Below are 27,978 nucleotides of genomic sequence, written 5' to 3'. Positions count from 1 at the left end.
CCTGGTCAATGCATATTTTTTCTTCACTGCATCATGCATCCATTTGTACGTCTTTATTGATATTTCTGTACAATATTTATATTAAATGTAAATACAATAAATAAGTGCAATAAACCCAAATTGCGGAGAAGAGGAGTAAAAAGCAGGAATTCAGTCAAACTACTCGGAATGAGGAATTCAACCGCACGATGGCATGCTCCCTGTCATAAAAATCGTAACTCAAATTAAAAAATAGTTTAAAGAATTCAAGCTAGCACTGGACAGACAATAGACTTCTGCCGATCCTAAGAGACGAACAATGTAAAACATGTATTTAACTTAACGCAGCTGTCTGAGTAAAGGTCTTTAACCATCACAAAATATCTTACGCATCGCCGGGACTTTCGTACTGCCACGTGGAATTCTAACGCTGCTGTTTTACTATTTCAAATTGACAGATAATAAGTCCACTGTACACGTTCTTTTTAAACTTTGTGCGGCAATACTTGGCGTTTCAGACATCGCATCGGGTGCTAGTGAACTAAACCCGGAAGAAAAGTCTGAGTAGAATATTTATCGACAGTTAAAACATGGTTCCACTTAATCTGCCACTTAAGTGGTCTACGCAGTCTTGCTTGTCTAGTCTACTCTGTCTATGAAATGTCTTTACACGATGTTTTACCGCAACAAAATCAAACCTTGGGTCAATTTTGGTCCTGTTACGGTCCTACTGCGAAAATAAACATGGCCTCGGGAAACCACTCAACATACGGGTTCTACGGCTCTGTCAGCAATGGTCCAGGAAGAGGTTCTCTGCTTTTTGCGTGCGTGGCGAAGGTGGAACGTGTGACGTAGGCGGTCGGACTCGGAGGGGTTTATTGTTCCTTTTCGTCGGAGAGCAAAAGAGGGGCTGGCTAAGCCTGTATTTGTTTTGCAGGAGGTTTGGGAGTGAGAAGAGTTAGCTAGTCCACAGTACGAAGAAAGGTAGACAGAGCGTCCAGCTGCCATGGCATACGCGTACCTCTTCAAGTACATCATTATTGGGGATACGGGTAAGCAGGCACTGTGTCGGTGGGTCACGTCAAGAAAAAGAAACATAGCTAATGTTAGCGGGATAGCTATAGCTACAGAGTGAATAGCTGGCCAATCAGTTAACTGGCTAACGTTAGACAGCTCGCTAGTTAGCGAGCGAGGTATCTGTCTAGTTTTATTTCCACCGTTTTGTTGACACTGACGTGGTAAAGCCGGGACCGTAGGGTGAGAGAGATGCCTACATTTTTGTCAGGTTACAAAAATAATTAGCTAGGTAGCTACGTGGCTAACGTTATGGTTGGATATTTTGTCACTACGCAGGTGTTTGACAGCAGCCGCGCTAGCCACAATCATTGCCATCCCAAGTGTTTACGCTGCACAGGCGGTGAAGGGTGCAAGCTGTAGCTACGTAAAATAAAACAACACCCAGTCTTTAACAGTGCTTCATGCCGACCACCTACTGGAGATGTCAGGCCTTCGTTAAGGTAAACAGACGCGGAGTGGGCTGGCTACAAAGCTAGCCTGGTATTCGCTGTGAAGAGAACTTACAGCCAGGAAGCTAGCTAGTTAGCAAAACAACTCATATAGTCTAGCTATCTAGGGAATGATCAAATCAAGCTACTGCCTTTGTTGAATGTGGCACTGGAAGTAATTTTGTTGCTAGCTAATTTGCCTCGTTGTGTACGTAGAATTTTTCGGTTATACTGTAAATATTCGGTTGTTATGCAGATAGCTAGACAGCTAATGTTAGCCAGAGGCTATTACTGCAACGTTAGCTACGCTGAAATGGTCAAATTTTCAGCAACGTTAGGCCTATAGTGTCACTTGTGAAACAGTCATGCTTTCATACGTAGCGAATCTAACATAGTTTGGTAACTCGTTGTCTTAGTTACAAACCCAGACAATACCGTTGCTGTTTCACGAGAGAGAATGCTTCTTATTAAGAGTAAAACCGTCCATCTGGGGATGTCATAACGCTATATTCCAGCTGTCAATTTGTGTTGGCTTGCTAGCTACTAGCCTACAGCTAGCAATATCAGCTTTGCTTGCTGTGCATGTGTTCAGTTTTACCGGGCCTTGCTTTTTGCATTCATACTTCTTGAAACTGAAAGCCAGAGCCGACTATCGGTTTTGTCAAAATTTCACGTTTTGTAATTATTCGTACGGCACCATCGAACCAGTATTTAAGATAAGTGGAAACAACCTGTACCGCGTTGTGTTCGGGACACATATTTGCCTTCTTGTAATCCTGGCTTCTTCATAATAGCCAAGTATAATAGCAGAGTGCTTGCCTCTTTCCTGCATATTAATAAATACCGATTCGCTGTTAAGTACAAATCCGCAAAATTATACGTTAAAATAAGTGTGTTTTATATCAGGATACATGGAATGAAAAATCAAGCAGAACAAGGTTTCTAAGCTACAGAAAGTTTGCAAACAAATGCAGTTTTAATTTGACAATCCAGTATATTTTCACATAAGCTCACTAATTATGGATAAGTTTTAGTTACTTTTTTATGAATGGCTACTGCAGTAGTTTCTCAGTGTCTAGTCTGGCTCTGAACAGGGATGATTGAACAAAGTAAGCAAAACATCACAGGGATTCTTCAGCAGGTACATGTAGTTGTTTGGCATTAAGGCATTAAGATTTCTGCTGTTGCTGTCAATGATCAATTACACAATTATTTCATATTGTTTCACGCCTTAACCAGACATACAGTCCCTGCATATACAAACCCACACACCGCCGATGGGTTATTTTCATGGGGCATTTGTACTCTGCGCTGTAGTTCAAAGCTCATGCCAAATGCCCACCTGGAGTGGGAGCACTTTCATGATGTGGAAATCCAGAAAAGCTGATGTGCTACGGATGATCTGTTTCAGTCACATAGATGGTTTATGGGGAAACATAGGATTACTTGCCAATGCACTCGCATAAGATAGATCATTATGGCAATATGCGTTAGGGGCACACAATGATGGTGGCTGTCTGGATCATGTACCCGCCCTTGAGACCTGGCATCAGTTCTCACTGGCAAGCAGAAGAGTCTTCTTGGTTCAACTGAGTCAGAGAAAACAGCCCATTCTGAGCTCATTAGTAGCTCATTAGTAAACCCACATTCTGGTCTCATTTTATGCAGCTTATTTTCATCGGTCAGTAACTTGGCAAATACTGTTTGTTTGTGCAGGCTGTAGGCCACTGCTTGAAATGCACACATCTGGACAACAGATCAAAATGATCACGTCCCGATGTATGCATTTAATCAAATATAGCTTACCTCTTTTGCAAATGTGTTCGTCCACAGCGATGTTACAAAAAGCGCAAGCTATAGTCTGCATTACAGGTCTCTTTCACTCCCATCCCTTTCAGGGCCCACTTAGAAACAACCATGTTTTCAGATGAATTTACTTTTAAGTTCCACTGTTGTACTTTTATATGAAAGGGCAGCAGTGCTCATCTCCATGTTTTTAATCAACACATACAGCCTATTTTATGATGTCTCTGGAGTCCAGCATGTTCTCTGCATAAGTACTGTAAGTTACTAATCAATTTAGTGGCCTTATTGTCTGTGTCTTCCCTGACATCGGAAAGTTGTGGATTCAGTCCCCCAAAATGCCAAAATTACATTATTGGCATTTAGCAGACGCTTTTATCCAGAGCAACTTACATCGGTTACAGTTTTTTACAATTTTAACCATTCATACAGCTGGATATTTACTGGGGCAGTTCTGGGTTAAGTACCTTGCCTAAGGGTGCAGAAGCAATGCCCCAGCGGGGAATCAAACCGGCAACCTTTTGGTGATGAGTCCTGCACTTCAAACACTATGCTAAACTGCCACCCCCGTAGCTTGTCTTGAATACAAAACATAAATGTGGATAAGCACAGACTTAATGAGCCGTCCTTACTCTTGTGTGTCTTACATAATGTGATCCCATAACAGTGTTTTGAGATTGCTGACTGCATCATACCATTTATGAGTAGCTGCATGTCCCAAGGCAAAAATAAACCTAAGTTCACCGGCTTGCCTGTTGTTTACTGCTCCAGCTGCAGACCTGGATGGTTGGGTGCATCCAGTGGTCACAGTACACTGAGTCGTCCTTTTTTTGTTCAGCTTGGACGTCTGGTTTATTTGTCTCTATCATTATATTATCATCGTTTAAATTTTGTACATTTGCTCGGCAGTTTATTGGAGAGATTCATTATATTTGCTTTGGCCAAGGGGTACAAAGGTGTACCCCACATTAGAATTGAGTGCTCAACCATGTGCTTATATGCCCATTTCATCAACCACAATATCCCATTGCATACAGACTGTGGGTTTGGTGTTTTGATGAGATCTGATTGATTGAGATACATATAGACTGTGCATTATTGCTGAGATGCTGTATAGGCTGGTATATAATGTTTAGCCTGTGTTGGAAAAGTTCTGCAGTATCTTTCTACACATGTATTTTTATTGATGGGGATTAGATTTATGAGATACACAAGTTGTATATCTGCTGATATAAATAGGATTTTTATTTTTAATCAGCAAACTTCAGTACTAATAGCTGTTGTTATACAGATGTACTTTGCTATGGCGAGAAAAATGTCATGGGGTTGGAAAGGGATAGGTATTTTCTGCTAGAGTAGACTGTTCCATTGGTGTTTCTCAATATTCCCCAGCCTGTTTACTTGACTACAATTTCTGTTGCTCTGTAAGTCAGCCTAGATCAGGATGTCTGCCAAATAAATACAGAAATAAAGTGCAATAGTGCTGGGTGTCTTGAACACCGGCGTGATGAATCACGCACTCTCTGACTGTAGCCTACACGCAGGTGCCTGCACAAAAACAAACGAGCATTCTGTTCAGATTTTTGAATGTATAAACTGCTGCCTCTGGTCATTTAAACGTGGATTTATAAAAACAAAACAGCATTGTTGATCCCGAGCTTTGTTTCTACCGTTTATGTTCAGACAAGCTAACTAACGTTAGCATAAACGAATCAGATTATTGAATCCAAGGCAGGAAGAAAAATGAAATGGAATCTCTCATTACAGTGACACGAAACACACATTTTATCTGACAGTATAAAAAATTTCCAAATAAAGAAGGTTGTCGCCTCTCCTTTCACAGGAAGGGCCGTTATGTCATATGTCATGCGCTTCTGCCGCTCACGTTCATGATGTCCAGTGCACAAGTAAGCACATTTCAGCCCTCATTGCAACATGCTATGGCTATCCATGGCGGGGTGTTGCTCAACCAGACTGCCCTCATGTGACTGCCTCTGAAACACAATCCTGCCTCTCTGTGTGTGCTCAGTCAGCGCGGCGCGTGTGAGCCCCAACTTTGTGTGCTGCTTGGATTGGAGGTCATCATTGATCAGGTTGATTTGGATCAGTGTTAATAGTTTTAGTGAATTTAGAACCTGTAAAGTTGGAAGAGGTGAGAGCACTGTCTTACATTCTGTAGCGGTCGTTTTGTAGACAGGAATTGTGTTTTTTGTTTTTTACAGAAACGTGAAAGGAAAAGTGACAGAGATTGCAACCAATATCATTCAAAAGCATAGTTTGTCTCACTAGACTGAGATGTTACTAGCTGGAAAGCTTCATCATCCTTTGAGATTGGTGGGGTCAGAGACAAATATCACACTTGTACACACACATTTGTAACTCTTTGGCCCCGGGAAGTCTGATTAGCGCGTAAACTGCAACTGAAATGCAGTGAGTTTGTAAATGAGAGGCTTCTTTAGAAGCTGCAATTTATGGCTTCGGTAAAGATATCCATTTGTCAGACCACCCACCACAAACGTGCTACATGAAGCTCGCTGTTCCACAAAGTAGCCCGGGTCTAACCGTGATGGAGGTGCCACCACAAGAGTGGATTTAATACGTCAGGTCAGTGTTTTCACATGTTACACCCCAGCATCAATCAGATGTCTGCACGTTCCTAATCAGATTGGTATGGTTTATTGCTGGATCAGATGTGTGTGATATTTTGGACATGCTCAACGACTTCTTGTGAATTTGTGTGCAGGTGCACCGCCACTCTAAAGATTCCAATTATTCCAACCATGACCTCTTCCCAGATTTCATTTGGCCAACCTGGTTATTCGATTTTTTTCTTTTTTGTTCGTTTTACAGGAGCCCTTCCACTTAAAGGCTTGAATCAGGTTCCTTTGGTATCCTTTTGCATGTATAGATCTTAATATTGTTAATATCCTTAATACTGTTAATCTTCACCAATGTTGTCTGCACAGTCATACGTGCATGAACTTCTGATTAGCTTGCGCTGTACATGACTCCCCTGTAACCTTTACCGGGTGCATTTAATTTAAGTAATATATACAGCAGGCATATCTTTACCTCTTTGAGGTGATGGACCTGCTGTTGGGTTGAGTGATGTATTAATTGCCTAAATATTGCCCTTCCAGATAGAAACAAATGCATTGCTTTTATGATGGCTACTTCTGGTTAACCTTTGGCATTTTAATTCAGTTTGCCCTATTCTGGCTGCACTCTCCTAATATTTTTCTGTTTATAAAGGAGCATTATACCCTGATAATGACTATGAATGAGGGAGAAAGGTGAATGCAGCCCCTTGGAGTTTGGGAAATAAAACACAGAAAACAAAGCAGCCATTAGCTGCTGTTACTGCTGTTACAACTTGTTATTGTCATGACAAATGGCATTTTCTCATGACTCTGTGGGAAAATGTTTCAGTCTCTTATAAGAGAGCAGCTCAAATGGCAAAAGTGTATCACTCATGTAGGCTCATTCAATTAGAGGTAATTGTGTCATTTATGTTTGCTTATTTACGTCACATCCACATGAGCACTTATCAGTGTTCCTGCGTAGCAACGGCTGTTGCTCTTAGAAACCTAGATGTATTCTGTTGTCTTAAACTGCAGCAAATTCTTAGATCTTTTCAGCTTTTTTCTTTGGTTTTTATATCTCCGACGTGGTCAGCTAGTGATTTAGGCTGACATTGGTTTGTGTGTTCCATTCAATATACTAATGACTGGGCTATATTGACGGTAAAGCGTTTTCAACATCAATCTTTGCGCTACTTTTTATTTTTATTTTGATATTATTTAGAGTTTGGTGTATTTGCATAAAGGTGGGGAGTAGGTCTATACTTCATTGGAATGACAGGTTGTACTTATTTCTCAGTTTTTAGTGTATGTACAGATATTTGAAAAAGCCTTTAACTTCACATCTCTTTTCCTGGCTCATTAAATGTTTCTCTCTCACACAAACTGAGACCTTGGCCAGGCAGTGATTAAATTGACAGCTAAGATCTATGCAGCAAGCCGCTGCATAAATCGAGTCGTGTGTTCAGATCATCATCCTGAGGAATAATCAGAGATTAATCACTTCCTTTCTGAGTTATATTTACAACATGACAGTAATGTTAATGGATGTTTGTGAAGGCTGGCTAATGCACTTAATAATGATTCATGGGGCACCAACTGTTGGTGACATCTGACATTGCATGCACATTATATTCGCTTCATCAGGTTATTGGCAAATGTATTCAAAGCTCTCCCTACACCAGGTACATAATTCTGTTGTTAACAGTCTGAGACATGAGTATGCATTGCCATAGTCAAAAGGTCATGTTCTGCTGGACAGTAAAGGCTGATGTTACATTTAATCTCAATTAGATTAGGCTGACATCTGAAATCTGCCTGTTGTGTCACGTGAGTTGGACGATTACTGTTGTGCTGTAGGTGCAAACCAAACCTCTATGGAGAAGGCAACTGTGATGTTTGGGTGAAACCCAATTCATGTCCCTGATTCATGTCATGGAGGACAGTGCAACTGCTCCTGCAACTCACAGAAGAATTAAATACTGACAGGCAGAGAGATTATTAATTACAGAAGAACATGGGAGCTGGGTAGGATTTACCAAGGTTCTGTGAATTGTTATAATGAACAATAAGCCAATTTACTTTTTGGATTAATAACATACTTTCTTACCTTTTATCTCATCCTATCTTATCTTAGTGACCAGCAGAAGTCTAGAAAGTAAGGTTGCCTCTAGAGAGGGAAACGTTGCTGTTTATGTCCGTGCTGTTCATGCTGCTGTATTTTATCCCTCTGAGATACTACCCCATAGACTGTATTCTGTTGCATCATCTGTGGGTATAACACTGTAGAATTTCATTCCATGTGTGTGTGTGTTTTTTTTTCCAGGAGTGGGGAAGTCATGTTTATTGTTACAGTTCACAGATAAGAGGTTTCAGCCGGTGCATGACCTCACTATTGGTAAGAAACCTTCAAATATGTTTTTGTCTGTTTCATCAGTTTTTGAATAGAAGGGCTTGCTATTTGTTATAAATGATTGTATCTTGTGTAGATTTCTTATGTTACATGCACAACACTGGGTACAATGTATCGCCTTTGAAATGTAAAGACATAAGTATTTCAGTAAGGAAATATGAATTGACAATGGTTCAGTTGTCCATGTGTATATCATTTCCATAGGATGTCACCATTCGATTTTTCTTCCTTTCAGATAGAGCAGTGTCTGTTTCTGACACGTAAGGATATTTATTTTTAGCTCCTGATCAATGTCAACACCCACTCTACAGCCATGCTGAGGATGTACCTGTTCAAGTGGAAAATGCCACTTTCATAGTGTGCTGAGTTAGATAGCCTTGCGAGTTTAAGAAAATTATTTAACATTTAAGTTATTGAACATTCTTCCAGCCTTATAGCTTTTACAAAATATTTTGGCAACTGTGTTTTCCTCATCATTTGTACTCAGCCTGAATTGAACATCGGAATCACTTCTGTCAATGGTTAAAACAGGAGCCCCTCCTCACCTCTCCCTTACCTCAAAATAAGTGCTTTTTAGGTGCTGGGAACATCAAGGAAATCCACTCTTTTCATGTGGGAGTGCAATTGTCTATTATATAATGTTGATACATTTTTTTTTGTACTTGCAAAGTGTGTGTAGCATTAATAGCTAATTCCCTACAAGAGCACTTGTAGGTGATGTACACAGTGACTAATGGATTATTAATGAATAGGCACAGTAAGTGTAGAGAAATACATGTTGCATATGCATATAATATTTGATTTTAATTGCGAGAGCCCATGCTATTTATTTGTCCATGTAATGCTTACATTTCCTCAAGGGCATCAAATTTACAAGGTTTACATTTATTCAAATTCCCATGTACTGTTTTAACAATACAAAGTTACCTATAAGTCTGTTTTTGATACTCAGTTCGCATTTCCTTGTGGTTCCCTTTCTCACTTTACCATGCGGCAGATTAAAGATACTTTGCATTGAATTCAGAATGCTCCATGAAAATGACAAACATTTACTATGAATCTGGAGTGTACCTAACTGGTTCTTGCTGTCCCATACCATTCTCACATAATGCTTCACTCATATACTGTAGTGCAAAGTACAACACAAAGCTCGTGCGACTGATACTTTGAACCCTTATGTGTTTGACACAATGGTGGCTTAAACAAACAAACTTCAGGTGCATTACCTGCATTTGTACTAACGTGACAAACCATAATTAATTAGCACTTATTTTCCTTTTAGCTGTTTTATATCATATTTATGTTTACTGCTACAGAGTACAAATTAATGGGCATGTTTCATTATTATTATTATTATTACAAAACAGGACTGTATACAGTGTTTTATTCATTCTTCAATCTTTCCAACAGGTGTAGAATTTGGTGCACGAATGATCACTATTGATGGAAAACAGATAAAACTACAGATCTGGGATACAGTAAGTGTTTATGTGAACTTGAATATGCTGTGCTGTAAATATCTGTACCACCGTAGCACAACCATGTTAATACACACACACACACACACACATACGTATGTGTGTGTATATATATATATATATATATATATATGTCTGTGTGTGTACACTCACACATATGGTGGATTCATACTATTTATTTATACTCTTGATAGAATATTAGATTACCAATGAATACAAGAAATAACAGGTGATAAGAACATAGGAAGTATTTTTGCATAAATAGATTATATCTAAAGGATTGTGAGATCATTATCAAAATGTAATAGTGTTTATTTAAAAAGTTGTTTTTTTCTGCAAAAAGCAAAATTATGAAATTTATTCACATTAGTGGCATGCATTTCCATGGTTAAAATCAGAGCTGTCTGAAAATGTCATGCAAGGGGTCTTGTCCGCATGTTGATTTGTGGCTATAAAGAACACATTATTCACAAAGAGCTGGCTACCAATTTTGACAGCTCTTTCCATTACTCCATTCCATTCCATTACTGAAAAAATCAAGTAGTTTGTCAGGCAAACACACACCCAAAGGTAACCGTTATACCTTAAAGAAAGTCAGGGATACTCTGGATTATTGGAATATAGGGGCCCTTAACAGTGTGTTCAATATTCAAATGCAGATTTTAGGTTATGTGATTAAGGGACCAGCAGCAGTTTCACCAGCAGAGGTATTCAGTGTCAGTTTTCCATGGATTAGCTTGCATTTAATTGGTCCAGTGTAGGTATATTTTCCTGTCACTGATAGCGTGCATCTTTGTCATGTCCACTGTCTGCCCTCGTGCATTGGTCCGTAGTAATAGCTGTTATGAGAAAGGTGCATCCATGCATGTCCGGTGAAAAACAACACATAGGCAATGTCTGACCTTTGAATAGTTGAAAGATTAGTACAGTGATTATTGATTGAACATTGTTAATGGAGGGTGAAATATGTTAAGTGACTAGTTTTTGTTTTTTTTTACCTTTTAATAGGATTTCACTGATAAAATGAATCGATTCATGAATTAATCAATTTGACCAATACATATCGCAGGATAAAAAACAAGAAAAAACGGAAGCAAATGGAGTTCACTTGATATAACTTTGGAAAAAAATATATACTTTAGACCTCTTTGAGCACTTTGCAGATTGACACAAGCTCTGTCATCATGCTTTATCACAGCAAGTTCCACCAAAAGAAGTCTGATTTGTTGGAAAATACTGATGAATATGAAACTGCCTAACCCTAAGCCTAGGCTTTTTTTGTCATGTCATTTTGCCACCTCAAGTAAGTTTCATAAAGCTTCACCAACATTAACATTACCTTGCTAGCTAACCAGCTTTAATGGCTGTCAAGGTTGGTTGCTCCTACCAGTACATGTACGCTGTACTCTTGCCAGCTTGCTAAATGTGATTTCAGTGCTGGGGAATCAGATGTTCTGTGAAGAGGAAAATGACATTTCTGCATAGCAAATTGTTTGCATTTTAACCAACAGAGCTAGCCTTCTTGCTATACCCTTGTGGTGGTGAGACTTGCATTAGCAAGCTAGTCTAACATTACTGCTGCCATCTAGGTCATGTAAAAAAACTTTGCACTAGCTACTCAGTTTAACAAGCACTTGTTATCTAAAAATGTAAAGTAATTTATGTTTATATAAGAATCTTGATGCTTTAGACATCCTAAGTATCTCTATTTAGCAAACTTGAGTCTTGTTAAAACATTTTTGCCCACTTACGTAAGTTGGACTGCACTGCCTTTCTATATTGTGAACAGCAGGCATACTGCATATTTCCTCTCCCATGGATATTCAATGATTATACTGGGTTTAATTTATGTTTAACAATCTAGTATACCAATTATATATTGATGTAGTTGTAAATGAATAAGCCTCGCATTAGAACTGAATTATGTAACAGCAATTCCTAAATGCAGTCTAAGTTATTTTCTGGCAAAGGACTAATTTCTCTGGAATCGCATGCAGTTGCATGTAAAACATGTAGTACTCCTGCGCAAGCTAGTCATCTGAAATGTTCTTCGACTGAAATGCTTGGAATGGGAACGAGAATGTCCCACCCCTCCAAGAATGTGGTCCAGTATCACCCAGTAACGTTTAACATTCCTCTTTTGTTTTAAAAGTTTTTGAAGGGAAAAAAGGGTTTGTCAATGACTGGCTTAATCAACAGAGTGATTGCATCCTTAACAGAAAGTTTACTGAACATTAAGCTACAGAGCTGATGGGAGTCACGTTGAGAAAATAGTGGCTTTATGTGAAACTAAACTTTTACTTGTGATTTCTTCAGCCTATGTAACATGTTTGTTCTTGCAGCCCTGCAGAAGGTCAGGGGGTTAGATACAGGGGACTGTGTTGTTAGGCAGAGAGTGTGTGACAGCATGTCAAGGACATGCACTGAATAGCATCAGCAGGGACAGCTTCTCTGTTATTATTTGTTCGTCTTGACAGGTAGAAGGCTGCATTGGTTTTTTTTCCTATCATTAGTATGTGTTAACTAGCTTTGTTACAACCTGGGGCTAGCTGGTTGCTACCATATGTAGCCATTGAATCTGAGTTTGCAGTGATTGCATTGCTGTTCAGCTCTTTATATCTTTGTGTTTATGTGTCTTTGTACTTTTGTATGATGCTATTAAGCATGTTTTGAAGTTTAGTGTGGTTATAGGTCATGTGAATTTAGGTTTGTCGTAAGGATTGGTTCCCCAATGCCCCCAATTAATCATAGACACAGTTAGCAAAGGTCATCTGAACATCTTCTCCAGAACTACCATTACACATTGGATGCATGCATTTGATGTTAATGGGAGACCTGCAAGGAGAGAGCCACAACAAAAAATAAGCAGTTTGAATTTATCATCTTGCATCTGAAGGGCAGTTTGGATAATGTTTAATGGTTAGATAAAGCGCAACTCATCACTGCTCTCTTAAGCGCTGAAAACGTGAAGCTTTTGCTAAAGTTGTCCTTATGGCTCTGTGGCCTTGGTAGGATCAAGAGAATGGTGGATTCACGTCTTTGCCAGGACATTTATGGCTGAACATCTGGTTCTTCCCACTAAAAAGTTTGATTGCAATAACATGTTTCGCTATGATAATCTAAAGCACCTACCAAAATCAGTAGGGAAATCTACAAGGTTCAGGGAAAAGAAAATCAGTCTTCTGGACTGGTCATTTTAAGCAGAGAACAGTTGTGGTTCCTACTCACGAGAGCATTTCAGAAGAGAGCAGCACAAAATGTGAAGGTGCTGGAGAAATTCTACCAGGAGAAGTAGTCAGATCCTCTCCTAAGAAGACTAGAGGAAGTGTGTTTTCAGTGTCATTAAAGTACAAAATATTTGCTGTAGGGGTGTGAATAAATTTGGTCTTTGTGCTTTTTTGAAAAATGTGCTGTGGTGTAAAACATGTTTTTCCTTGTGGTTTTTAGTTTTTAGTTTTTTTAAAACTTTCTTTTATTCATACATGAATCCTGACTGAGCTCTGTTGTTAACTGTTTTTGAAGTATTTTTTTAATCTGTCAAGGGTATGAAGACATTTGGAGGCTGCTGGGGGAAAGGAGAGAGGTAGAAAGGGAGACATTTACATCTACTAGGCTACACTTCACTTTTTTTTCAAGAATTTCAAGCAAAGTTGCTTCAAAAGCAGAATATTTTTATTTGAGTTCAAACAGTATTTGAACTCTTAAAGATTAAAGGCAGTTTTGATGACACATTCAAAGTGTAGACTTCTGTGAAGTTTTAACAGTTTAAATGGGATAGTTGATTTTACCACCCCTCATGAATGTGTCTGAACAGCCCTCGTAGTGCTACAGATAAGGCGACCTCAGCCAGAGGAACAATAATGAATTGACACTGAAATAAGAACCTGAGTAAAAAAACATGCAAATCAATAATCGTTCTGAAGGAGTAAGATGCAGATGTAGATGTTCTTAAAACTTCCTCATAGTGGAAGAGTTCTGCATCTAGTATTATGTAAATGGACAAAGTTGTAACCTACCTGTAAGTTGGATAAGAGCATCTGCTAAATGACAATAATGCAATGTACTAATGCAGTAGTAGATCAGAACCCAAATGACCAGCACACAAATGGTAATGGGACTGTCCTCTTATTTGAAAGTGGTTAAACACAGAGTACTGGTCCTTACCCCAGACAGATGATCAAGGCTGTGATGGGGTGTTCTGGACCTGTTTCTTTGAAAGCACCGGCCCACCCGCAGATCGCCCATCACAAACCGAATATCAGTGGCGTTCTCAGCCGAAAGACCAAAGACAGGTTCATCTTTGGTTGCATGAGGTTTAATCATTTTTTTTTGTTTGTTGGAGGTTTAAACTTTAGATTGGATTCCTCTTGCTTGGATAACTCCAGCACAAAGGCCAGTGCTGCCTTCTGTGAGTTAAGTCATGGTTTGTAAACATTAAACTGGCCTGTAGGTGGAGGCAACGTGCCAGAGTAGAGGAGAGCTTTCCTTTATAACCGTTGCTGGTGATGTGAGTATTCTGTGAGATTATTCATAACTGAATTCATTAAGAAGCATTTTAGTCAGCGGTTATGGTTCATAACTGGACAGTATTTTCTTTCAAACATGCAAAAACACTATGCGGAAGAGTTGATTCTTGTTTTACAGATACTCTTACAGATGAGTGTATTTACAAGTACTTTTGCAAATAATAGGGTCAGATGTCTGACAGAGTGTTTAATAATAACAGTTTCAAGTTATAGTATAGTAAATATGTATATACTTGTGTGCACATAGAAATTGGGTATAATGTGCACCCAATCCATTCACAGTAGTTGTAGTTTTCAGCCCATTGTCTTTCAGCTCTCATACTCTACATTCATATCTTCTTATGTTAGTCAGTACTGTTTTTTCTGTTGGAAGCTTGTACTATGGGTTACAGGTTGAGGTGTCCATGGCACTTTGTTGCTATGACAACAAGCTCACTATGTAGCTATTTTGTGTTCTAAAAACAGTTTATGATAGGCTTTCTCTGCTTTCTATATTATTAAAGAACATACTAGTTAAGTGAATCATATGTTTAGACTTTTATGTATCTGAAAGAGATCCACTGGAAGTATTTGTTCACATTTTAAGTAATTTAAGAGATTGGACTCTCAAGCAGATTTTACGATACTTTTTTAAGTGGCAATTCTGTTTTGACATACACCAGTGAAATCAAGGAAATCAAGGAAAATTCAGAAGCAACAGTGTTCTTTTAGCCACAAATTGTTTGTTTGTGTGTGTGTGTGTGTGTGTGTGTGTTATTCATTTTCATGCGGCTTACTCCATTAAGTGCAGTCAGATGAGTGATGGGGTAGGAGGGGGTGATGTAACCTGCTAAATTTGCATCCTTGGCCTTCCTGCAACCTTTCCTCTGGCAGCTGGTGTCATTCATCATTTATTTACAATAGGCTCTATTTATTCTAATGTCAACAGCTGCCCGGGGAGTGGGGCATTCAATTCAAATGCAGGGATCTGGCGTAGTCGCCGGCTTTCAGTGGGTGCCTCTGTGCGCAGTTGCTAGGAGTCCATTCTATGCTGCGGTAATGATTCGTGTATTGTGAGGCCATTCACGAAATTGGGTTGTCAAGGATCGCCTGGGAGAGTTGAGAGGCCTTTTTTTGTGTGGAGGGAGAATGGCAGTGGGCGCAGCAGTTGTGATGGTGTGTAGCCCACACTGGCTGGTGTCGAGAAGCACCCTCACGTTTGCGTGTGCTGGGCCGGTGCTGACGGGGATCCCTGCCCTCACGTCACGCGGCCTCGCGCTGAGGGAGCGCCGAGCCACTCTGAGCTCAGCGCCCCATGAACTGTCTTTCAGGCCGGCCAGGAGTCCTTCCGATCCATCACGAGGTCCTACTACAGAGGTGCGGCTGGGGCGCTCTTAGTGTACGACATCACAAGGTAAGGCCGCCTTTATTAATGAGTGCTGCCATCCACACTTTTACTCCTGTCGAAAACTTTGAGATGGTGCAAAAGTCTCTATAGTTGTCGTACGTTTTTATGCAGAAAGGTAAATTTTCATTATCAGTTTCAAAGTAATCTCTGGACTTTGCTTATATTACACAACTGTTTTAAGAACATGGTAAGGAACAAATTTGATCTTCTCCTTGTGTGCGCGTTAGTGTTCTGTTGAACAGATTAATGGTTCACAGCATCACTGCCTTGTATTTCTGTTGCTCTGCAGTTGTGAGGGTCGCAATGCAGTTGTGAAGTGAGTGTGAGCTCTGATCTGTCACTTCTTTACTTTGGCTCTCAAACAGAAGAGACACCTTCAACCACTTGACAACCTGGTTAGAAGACGCGCGTCAACATTCCAACTCCAATATGGTCATCATGCTTATCGGAAACAAGAGGTGACCTGTTTTTCTTAACTGCCTGTAATCAAAGCAGGTAGTCATAAAGCTTAGCTGTCGCATAGGGCAGTAATGTGGCACAGTAGTAAGGAGCAGGGCTTGCAACCGAAATACTGCCAGCCCAATTCCCAGGAGGGCCACTGCTGTTGTACCCTTAAGCAAGGTGCTTAACATGAATTGCAAAACCTATAAATACCCAGCTATATAAATGGATAGCGTGTAAAAATGATAAACTGTGTGACTTGCTGTGTATAAGAGTGTCTATTGGTCAAACACAATATAAATGGAATACATCATACAGGGAATTGTTGCAACTCCCATGCCTTTTGCTAAATGTTTAAGAGAGAAAACGGAAGTAACGTAAGGCCTGAACTCTTTCAGTGACCTGGAGTCCCGGCGAGAGGTGGAAAAGGAGGAGGGGGAGGCCTTTGCCAGAGAACACGGCCTCATCTTTATGGAAACCTCTGCTAAGACAGCATCAAATGTAGAGGAGGTAACAACCTTTTTCACAGTTATCATTTCTAGAGCCTGGATAATCGCTGGTAAACAATGGGGAAAAAAGAAAGAAAAAAAAAAACTGTCAGTTAACATGAAAGCTTTTTTGGTCTCATTTCTTGATAGATGCTACATTGTTAATCTGCATAGTATTTGTCTACTTTCTCAGGGTATTTTTTCGTAAACAGTTCAGATGAAAACTAGCCGTACGCCACAAGGTTTTTTCACTTCTCAGGAATGAGTCGTAGCAGAAATCCCGTAACCACAGGCCTAGTCATTCTGACTCTTGAAATCTGAGAGTGTGAAATGTGTAGGTTTGTTCAAGTAAAAGTTATGCAGCTCGTTTGTCAAGAGAACAAACATACAAGACATTCCTGTAAATACAACCTTAAACTTAAACGACTCCATGGGGTTTTGAGAGAAACCAAATTCACATGTAAATGATTGCAAGGCAAATTCCTGTAAATTTGCAACACCATCAAAGGAGGCGTGTGTTTGTATGGGCAGGGGGGTAGTTTTGTGGTACCACAGGCAGAAAATCAGATGGTGAATCAGAACAGTGAATTCTGGAGAGAATCGATTTAGTAGTATTTGTATAGTTCTGCTCGACTACTATCAATTGCGCTTTTTTGTTTCTGTTCTGTAGCTCTCTGATGTGAATTTTTTGGTTATTTGTTTTTGCATTATTTTGGCATTAACATAATGTACTGATTAGACAGTTTACATTTCATGATAAAGCAAACTTTATGTCCCAATGACTTTAATCAATGACTCCAGACATTTACTTCGAAAGACCACAGACTTGTACAATACAAATTTGTTTGAAAAGAAGCTGTACACCATCTCTTTCTAACCTGTTTCTCAGAGGAAAATCAGACTCCTTGCTATTGTTATTTAATCAGATTTTTCTGCAATTTTTGCAAAGATGCATAATTATAATTTAGATTGGAATTCTGCTTTGCTCAAAATGGTTACACAGTGACTTGTCAAATGCAGGGTGAATGCTCTTACATTGTATAACGATCCTAAAAAAATATAAATTTTTCTTTGTAATGTGTTGACGCTATGTCAGCACGGTCCTTTCTTTTACTGTCTGTCTGTTGTTGTGGAGGTATTTACATGTATGTACCATACTGTTTGTACTGAGGGTCATCAGCAATAGTACCTTTTCAACTAATGCAATTTTAATGTAATAGATAAAGGGATATTTTAAAAAGTTGATTGATTATTTTGAATTCTAAACAACTTGTCCTGAATCTGGATCTTTTATTCTCCTACCTTGTTTTTTTCCTGAGATGGTGAAAGGACATCCAAAGCTGTTCTCAGAAAGACTATCAGTAATTTACTTTATAGATGCACATCTGTATGAACATCTAACTTCAGTTTGAGATTCATTATATTATTTCCGAAAAGTCAGGAAGTATTTAACAGTGAGCCCTAGGTAAAATGTGTAGTAATACGTAGTCAGTGCACACCCAAGGCAGGACCAAATGCAATCCTCTGCACACAAAAGATTATGGCTGTGAGCCATACATATAGCTGGAACAGCTAATCCTCACTTCAGGGCAAGTCTTTCTGCTTGTGCACAGGTAGCTCACCTTGTAGTGTGTAACGGCATTCCCCACCAGGAAAGTGAAGCTTGATCTTATATAGTTTTGTATTAGATGTTCTCCCATGCCCCATCCCACACTGAAAGTTATTCTGCTGAAATCATTTTTGACTTGGTAGAAATTCAATCAGACCATGTAGATGCTCTTGAGAAATAACCGTAGATTGTAAATAGCTTGCTCTGCAAGCTCTGTCGTTAGCCAGTGTGGGGTATCTTCAGGCCACATTTCAACAGTAAATGCAGCAAAATTGTAATTGTTAATATCTGATTATGCTGCATATTCTAGGTTTACATGTAGCTTAGTCACATATGCTTGCTAGCCAAGTTTCAACAGAAATGTTTTGTAATTGCACTGATCCTGGAATTATCTTGTTTTAATCTTGAAGACTAAAGTGTAAAACAAGCCAGCTATCAACCATACTTTATCTTTCACAATCCACAGTAATTATAATTATTTGACCATTGAGCTGTAGCATACACTGACCAACAATCACATTTTGTCGTTAGCTGGCTGGTATGTCCTTTCTCTTGTTGACTCTCACTTTTTCAAGGAGAGCAGAAGTTCGATTGCTAATTAGCCAGTATATTTCAAGTTAATTCTAAAACTGTTCACATGACAATAAAGGGGATGATAGTGGTCATTACAGTGATTCTTATCCTCTCTGACTGTATGTCATATTATACAGCTGAATGGGTAAAACATTTTCTCAAACTTCAGACTGTGACTATAAGGAAGTAGAAGTATGTAATGTAGCTTTAAATTGTAAGCCCAGCCATCTCACCTTGAGGAACTTTAATACCATTGCATGGCGTGGTGGGATTTTGTCCTGTCTTTAGGCAGTGGCCCTGGCAAAGCAGATTAATTTATTTATACACCTAAGCAAGCACTTTCTTTGGGTTTTTCTTAAGTGACATTTAAATTAAATGTAAAACAAATGAATCACATTAAATAATTATCTCTTAGATCTGTGGCTGTATTTGCAACTTAATTAATGGTTTAATATATGAGTCCCATCCCAGGTATATACAGTTTTAAATGTTAAAATGTAATTTTTCAGGGTTCTGGATGGACCTCAAAAGGCATTATTTGAATGTACCACCAGGTGGCAGCAAAAAGCAACACAAATCAACTTTATTAAACACTGAAGCAGAGAAAGGTTGAAAAGTTTCAGATCAGATTCTGAGTGCATCATCTTAATGATTTAGTTTAATTTTGTACGCATATCTTTAGAAAATATATTTCAGTGTCCTAGGGATATTTCATATTATTCATATTGTTCTTATCAGAGTTGTGGTGAAGGCTGTTTCAACAACCGATGGCATTGAGGTGAGGTGAATCACCACAAATGCACTCAGTGAGGTGAATCACCACAAATACCCCCCCAATCCCCCCCCCCCCCCCCCCGTTCAGTAAGACTGTTGTGCATTACAGGGTGACATTTTCAATAACCGCAGAATTGGAACGCTCCACCTGTGGCAGAGATGACAAGTATCAGAAATATCAGAGGTAGATTCCTGCGCTCAGATGGCGTGTTTTCTCTACCTGCTCATCAGTTATGAACTGGGTCTGTCCATCCGGAGAGGTGGGCATGTTTGTTTAAGGTCAGGAGGTTTGTGAAGGAAGGCGTCGGTGGAGTCAGGACCCGTCTCTCTCCGCGGCGGTCTCTTCCTGGCGGGGTGCGAAAACCCTCCAGTGTGGCGTGTAATCATAGTAAAAAAAAAAAAAAAGAAAAAAAGGCAGTAAGGCACATCTGTTCCATGACAGGGGACCAGAGCTGGTGTCAGTTCCGCGCCGGCGTGGAGACGCGCGACCGTTTCGGTCGCTCCGTGCTCTGGTCTGTGTGTGAGGGAGGTGGGAATTCCCCAGAGAAAAAGCACGGCGGTAGAGGAATGCAAATGTAACTGCAGACGGGGTGGAAGCAGACGCGCTCGGCTTGCACGCCTCTGCGATAGCAGGTGTACTGTTTGTTAGGGAATCCCTCCTGTGTGAGTGTGCGCATGGGCGTTCGTGCGGGCGGGCGCGTGCGTGAGCGTGCGTGCGTGTGTGTGTGTGCACGTGTGGGTTTGTGTGTGTGTGCGTGTGCGCGTGTGCACGTGTGGGTTTGTGTGTGCACGTGTGGGTTTGTGTGTGTGCGTGTGCGTGTGTGTGCGTGTGTGTGTGCGTGTGTGTGTGTGTGTGTGTGCGTGTGCGTGTGTGTGCGTGTGTGTGTGCGTGTGTGTGTGTGTGTGTGTGTGTGCGCGCGTGTGTGTATATACGTGTGTTAACATTTCAGAGCGCAAGTAGAAAGAATCAATTCGCAGTTGGCTGCAAGCCAAGCCCACATACTTAAGATCTGAAACTGTTTGGAAACCTGTTCATTTCTGGAAGCGCCCCGAAACACCCTCTGTGATTAATTCATCTCATTAGTTTGCTGTGAATTCTCCTGACCCTGTATGATGTTTCGATCACACACTTAGAGTTTATGCATATTCATATCTCCCTGCGCCTGCCGCAGTCGTTTAAGGCTCCCGTGCTGCCTGCTCACCGGGCTTGCTGCAGTAATTGAGCTGCAGTAGATTGATTACTCTGGGGAGCTGTAAGGCCTTTATAGGTGAAAACATATCAGTCCTGTTAATTAGGAAACAAAGCTCTGGTGGCAAGTTCAGCCGTTAAACGCTTCCAGGGTACGGCAGAGAAGAAGCCCCATTTATTTCTCCTAATGAACTGCGCTTTTTATGCACTCTCAATAGGAAGAATGAAAACTTTACCAGTGAAGCGCCGGCCAGGAGAGGAGGGCATCCCCGAGCTTTCTGCACGTTGCTTAATATAGTCCATTCTCAACCTCTGCCGCAATTTATTGGGGCCTCTGATTAACAAACGTATGAGTTAGGCTTTCAGCAGAAGTATTTCACCTTTTGTAGTTCATAAATGTGCGGTTGTGTCTGTTTTTGTTCTGTGCGCAGTACCTTTGTTACTGTTTTGTGGGTATTTTCTAATAGCACTCCTGCACACTTGCCGTGCTGCAAGAGGAAGCTTATTTAACGTAAGAGTGAGCATTCACATTGTCTCAGGTCATAATTCTGGTAATTAGCAAGAACAATTAGTATTCTCAGGAGCTGTTTGCGACAGGTGTGTAGTACAGTTAGATATTTTAAGTATTAAATAATTACACATATGTCTCTTTTCTTATATTTCAGGCATTCATCAACACAGCAAAGGAGATTTATGAGAAGATTCAGGAGGGTGTCTTTGATATAAACAATGAGGTATGTTTTCCAGTGCGTCAAATATTCAGTGCATGATGTTGTTTATGCTTCATGGATGTGGTTAATTAGATGAGTATACAGTTCCATTTTTAATGAATGTTGATTCTGCGTTTTATACAAACTTTCTGAGTAATAATGAAATCCATGCATCTTCACAATGCAGTAGTTGAGGGGAAATTCTTGTTTTTTCCCCTGTGGTCACCAGGCATTGAAAATTCTGAAGAAGAAGGTATAACCTTCAGAAACAGTTGTGTCTGTTACAAATAGTATGGAGTCTTTTAGATTAATGTACAGCTCACTGTAGGATACACTTTCACATAGCCATGTATATGTGTTACACTGGGAACACTAGTCTTTGAGTTATCAGTTGAAGAGCATTATTTGCATCCACGTGGTTGATTACTGTTGCCAGTTGCTGCAGCTAGAAAGGTTTAGACTTCCTCAGTATGGTGCATTTTAAAATGAGGGATGTTGACTGAGAGCTGACACCAGCACTTGCAGTCCCTATCTTGTATATAAATGGTACATACAAATATTATTATGGCTGTGCAAGCATGGATTCTGTTGTTCCATAAGACATATACCTGTACAATACACAACACCGTATAGGGATTAAATTCTTCCACAAGTCTACAAATATGTTAAGTGTTTTGGCAATGCGTATATGGATATGTGTATAGATTGACAGATAGATAATAATTAAGATTTGTGTTTAATTTGCCCGCTACACAAAAAACAAAGAGAGTATAAGATGAGAAGATTTTTGAATGTATCTCCATCCGTATGCTGCAACCAGGAAAAGACAGGTGCTTTAAGAGAGAGGGAATAATATCGAGCATGAGCACGTTTTTTGTTTTTTTTATTCCTGTAAAACTTGCATTTATAGCAGAGATATCCAAAGCCTTTAGCGTCTCAGCCGTCACATTGGTGCATAGGCTTTAAAATTTTTTCCTGAAATAAGCATTTCACAAAAATCCCTCTGCTACTAACTCTTCTAAGAAAAAATATGTCCCATGAATTTACAAATTTTGGTGGAGTGTCCCTTTAAGATTGAGTGTAAGACATTGAGCAGTGGATGGGCCAGAGCAGAGGCCAGATTGTTACCAGCAGAGGGCCAGGCCTGTGGGTATTTCATAACACGCAGAAAATTTGCATAGTCTGCCCATAGTCACATGGCAACTCCAGCACAGCACACCGGAAGAGGGAGGGAGCCTCTAGGACGGAGAGGTCTAGTGAATGGGGCTCTTCAGGGATCAGTTAGCCATTTAACAGTGAATTTATCTTATGGGTGGACTAGTTATACATGGAAAATTTGAACTGTGACAGTGATAATTTAGGAATTTATATTTATATCTCAGTATGTACATTTTTTATGCCAGATGTCCAGGGCCTGTGCTAATTCACACATTTTTCTGTTTGAGATTTATATGATACCATTTAGAAAACTGATGTAATGAAAATTTAAAAAGCATTGCAAGGCTGCTGGTTAAATACCATTTTGAAGGGACAAGTCTGGAGATTCACTGCAGTTCTGCTTGGAGTTGTTTGGGGCACATTTTATTGTTCACATTTTTTACATATTCTAATGTGAAATACATTTATTTATTTAGCAGATGCTTTCATCCAAAGTGACGTACAAAAGTGCATACAGTAAGTATAGTGACAGTACGGGGACAGGATGTGTACAGTTCCACAATGAGACAGTTCTCAGCTGATGGCAAAGTCTTGCTAAAATACGAGCACCATGCGTGTGAAGATTCCCTCATTTGAATTGATACATTCTGAATAAAAGTTAGATAAGATAGATAATTGGTCAGATCAATACGGCAGATAATTGGTCTGGTCGATAAGGTATATAATTGGTCAGGTCAGCAAGGTGGATAATTGAGTCATAACGGTAGTCTTTGCACGCAGACACAAATTACAAACATCGAGGCCATTACATAAGAGAACAAATGCAAGTAATAAAGGGGAGGATGCAAGGCTGATGCTAAGCTAAATCCACACTTGCCCCTGATAATTGCCCCAGTCACAGAATCAACAGTACCAAGATTTTTTACCAATTTTTAACCTTGATGTGGTTTGCTGATATATTTGATAGTTCTCTGAAAATACTTCCCTATGCAGCTGCTTCATCACCCGCGGTCCATTTCAAAGTGTGCACATTAATACATGTGGAAGCTACTCTTTCCAAAGTAAATTGTGCACTTCTTGTGAAAATTAAACAATACAGACGTTTATTGATTTATTAACAAGAGGAAATTTGCACCTGTATTAAAAGTCTGACGTCTTCCAAGGACTGTTATTGAAGGGTTAATTAGCAAAACAGTCGACTCCTGTGATAGCATGAAGCTGCTTTTATCATTTCTTGGTGAAGGACCCACAGTGCCAATAACGGCAAACCAGTGACATTACACTGGCGCTCATTTTTAGAAATATGTCTTAACACTCATATTTGTGTAATGATGTCGGATTAGGATTTCTGCCTGATGGTTTAACTTGCTTGCTGAATGCAATGGGAGAGACTAAGCCTGCGTCAAACGTAGCATAAGGTACATGAAGGAAAAAGGCACCAGCCGCCTCTCCACTTGGCAACTGGCCAAGTCATAACTTCTCCATAACATCTCATAAGGTTACTACCTACTTGGAGGAGGTGAGACCCATTTAGCTATTGGGCATGCTTTTTATTAGGGTGAGAGAAAAAAGTCAAGGCACAAAGTCAAAACCGCATCAGCTGATGTCAATATAGAGGTAATGCCAAAACCCCCAAGGCTACTGGTGCTCTGAAACCCCTGCCAAGCTCTATAAATCTGAGATTTAGTGTGACGTGGAGTTTCCTTAAGAGCTTAATTTCAGTAACTACTGTGTTACTTCTCTTGAAGTGCTGTATTTTAGCCCGGAATCCACTTGAGGGAGTATGTGCTGAGAGAGATGCGTGTGTTTGATAAATGAAAGGGCTGCTTGCTGTGTGTGTGAGTTCCTGGCAGACTGCCATGTCTTTGGGTTATTGCTGAAATTATTGATGACATAGAACACTCCTATGCCCTTCCCCTCCACAGTTCCGTCCAACAGAGGGAAATTTATTGGTGCCTGTTGAGTTTGGGCCTGACCCTCTCATTTCTTTCGGATTTCTTTTTGGAATGGATTTATTGACATAACTGCTCTTATTTTTGCCTGTTTTTCGCGCAGATTTAACATTGTGATTGAGCTGTCTTTAAACACAAGTTACAGAAAACCTCGCCAGAGACTTCTTCCATCCGATGAATTCAGTTCAAGTGAAAGCAAAATACATCTCATCTGCATATTAATTACCATCTTAAAATGACATGTGAGAGAATTAATAATTAAATAAACAAACATAAATGATGAAAGTGGACAGCCATAAAGTGCCTGAAACTGTGTTAAAGGAACATGTTTAAAAAAAAAAAAAAAAAACTTTTTTTTTTTTTTTTTTTTTTTTTTTAACAACTTGAATATTGTGAGATTTTAATAAGTCAAAATGTGGCGCCAGACTGTAGCAGCTGATGAGCGTGAAGATCACAGAACATGCAAAAACAATGGCTTGGTGTGCATGCACTATGAAAGCTGTGCAGTGATACATTTCCACCTACTGTGCTCATTTACATAAAAAGAAAAAAGTACTTCAAAATGGGCTACTAATGTTATGAGAAGATCTGTCTATGATATTTAGTAGCCCTGGTTTTAAGTACTTTCCTGCTTTTTCTTTCACGTGTGCACTTGCTGCCTGTGCAAGACCATAGGTTGAAACGTGGCATGGAGAAGCTTTCACACTACGAGCATACAAGATGTTGTTTTTGTTGTTGTTCTGTGATCTTTCACATAAGAGTGCCTTATCACATGCAATAGTATGTCACCACATTCTGACTTATGAAAATCTCACCACAAGATCAAGGTTGCTCTATCAATAATGTGTGTGCGTGTGTGTGCGTGTGTGTGTGCGTGTGTGTGTGCGTTGTGTGTGCGTGTGTGTGTGTGTGTGTGTGTGTGTGTGTGTGTGTGTGTGTGTGTGTGTTTTTTTTTTTTTTTTTATGTCAAGGTGTAAGAAGTGAGACTTTAACTGTGAAGGGTGGGGTTCTGATGGGCGACTCAGGTTGTTGTTGCTGTTGTTGTTTTTCCATCCAGGCAAACGGCATTAAAATAGGACCTCAGCACGCTGCAACCAACGCGACACTTTCAGGAAGCCAGGGAGGACAGCAGGCTGGAGGAGGCTGCTGCTGAGGCCTCCGCGTTTCCACTTGACTGGTTGGGTGTACTAACCTTTTTCTTACCCTCCCCACTCCAGCCCAACCCAGCAATTCGACTCATTTACTAGATGGCTGTCCGTCAAGAGTAAAGCCAAGTGCTTCACAATCCCTGTTAAACCTTGAAGTCTGTCTGGGCTCCAACAGACACAGTTAACGTTCATCTAAAATGACGACATTTTGAGGATCGTATTGATATATTTTTTTTTTCCAGTCAGTTGTTGTGTTTCTTGATTCTTATTTTTTGTTATGTTGCTTGTGCCCTTTTGACTTCAATAATGGAATCATATTAAACACTACAAAGTCATCCAAGTATTTTAATCAGTTCATGTGGACAAAGTCCCCGGCTATTTCGGTTACCTGAAGTAACAAAAAAAACTGTAGGACTGTCAGCCAGCCATTTTCAAAGTGAAGACGAGAAGAAGAGCAGGACTGTTTTAATTCTATGATAATGTATTTATCATTCACCTTTTTGTAAATATAGTTATGATTTCTTGCTTTGGTGTATCTTGACCAAGTTACAATACTTTACAGAATTTGCTGATATTCTCTTACTGTACAATTAGAGCTATGAACTGCAACAGTATTGCTATACCTGCTTTGACAAACCTTTTTAATCCTACTCCGCAGTTTCCCCTGTTTGGTCTTGCCATCTGCCTTTTCCTTATCTCTCCACTAACTCCAAACTGCTCAGTGTATAGCAACGTTGGCTCAATATCCTTCTATTTTAATGCCAAATTATGTGATCTATAACCACATCTCCAGAAACAGATCACCCTCTCTCCAGAAATGGATCAGCTGTTTGCCTTAAAAGAGATGCTGATATTTATAGCAGAAGAAAGGTTAATGCATCATTCAGTCTAGGGAGATTCATGCTATAATAATATATCATTTCTTATCAGAATTTATTTTTCAGGTTAATCTGCAACAGAGTTTTAGTGCAGATCAATATTAAACTTTAGATGTCTGTGGTTGTGTAAAGATTTGCTTTTTTGGCAGTGTGTTCTGTTTATGGATATATGGTGAACAACTTGTCTATTGTGAAAAGGGTGATAAAAGCCAAACCTGGAGTATCTATGTGACCCTCAAATTTATTTGCTGTGTTGGTTCTTTTGAGATGAAATGTTACAACAATGAAAAATAAATAATCCTTGTGGATTATTTACACACACATACATACGGAATAGATAGAGACTTATTTTATGACAGTGTGAAAATTATGGTGGTCACTTTTTTCCTTTGCCTACTTGCTTTTTTTTGCATTAATCATCTCTAATTTATTTTTCTCCATACAAATCTGCATCCTCTGGCTCATGTGCATTGGTCATTATCCAGACATCTGTATAAAATAAAAATTCCCCCTGTCTTGGATTCAGTTGTAAGAACATGCAAGTAAAGTCATGAGTGTCAAGAGTCAAGTCAAGAGTGCAAAATGTTTGATTTAATCATGGTTCACATCATGAAATTAAAGTGTGGGTCTTTTGTCAGAAACCTGACTAGTACACTATTTACTATGTCAGTTTAAATCCATTTTGAGACACACTTGCTACATTTGGTGTTTGTATGTGCACGAAAAAACTGTTGTCTTCTGATGCATTATACAGCTCTTAAGATGTGGAAAGGTTGGAGCGGGCAATGATGATGCAGGTCTGAAAATCCGGTTCCCATATTGCACGTGACAGGATACTTAACTGTCTGAAATGCGAGACACTGGTTTCAGGAGCATCGTCTGTTACAGTGTTATTGGGGCAAGAGGTTTTAGGAACCAGGCTGATGAACTCACAAAAGGTGCAAAACTTATCTCTTTTCTGTTTTAGCTCATAGAGCAGCAAAAAAAGTAATACCCCTGGATTCCAGTTGTAAGTGATTCACGACCTTGTGAGAAATTTTCGTGTTTTGCATGCAGCATCTGTTTCTAAGCAGGGATGCCAGCATGAAGATGCGTATCTGATACTCAACAACAGTGCTCGGCTGAGCTGAACACCAGTTTGTTTGTTTGTTCAATTGGAGCAAGAATATTTTAGAATGCAGCAGTTTTACACTATATAAGCAGAGGATATAGACAGGTGGGTTTCACCATTGTACATTAAATTTTGGTCCATTTCCCCTCAGTACTTAAGGGGTATTTCCCTTGGAAGTCATCCTGTGTCACATTGAGAGCTGTCCTGATATCCCTCAATATTGAATATTTGTTTAGTTGAAATTCTCTTGAGGTGAACCGTGTTGATTATGATGACA

The 27,978-nt window shown here is 39.7% G+C and overlaps 1 protein-coding gene across 1 annotated transcript; it reads left to right on the top strand.

Moving 5' to 3' along the window:
- Positions 1-818: 818 nt before the first annotated feature.
- LOC118772607 (ras-related protein Rab-2A-like) lies at positions 819-27,111 on the top strand. Its single transcript, XM_036521096.1, has 8 exons — positions 819-1,031; positions 8,193-8,264; positions 9,690-9,757; positions 15,594-15,676; positions 16,036-16,128; positions 16,510-16,621; positions 21,410-21,478; positions 25,622-27,111. Exons 1-8 carry the CDS (start codon positions 986-988, stop codon positions 25,715-25,717), a joined length of 639 nt encoding a protein of 212 aa, XP_036376989.1. The 5' UTR covers positions 819-985; the 3' UTR covers positions 25,718-27,111.
- Positions 27,112-27,978: the final 867 nt, after the last annotated feature.

This window comes from Megalops cyprinoides, chromosome 2 (assembly GCF_013368585.1).
Source record: "Megalops cyprinoides isolate fMegCyp1 chromosome 2, fMegCyp1.pri, whole genome shotgun sequence".
NCBI lineage: Eukaryota > Metazoa > Chordata > Actinopteri > Elopiformes > Megalopidae > Megalops > Megalops cyprinoides.
Note: the sequence above shows the minus strand (reverse complement) of the source record. Positions and strands in the feature narration are given on the sequence as shown.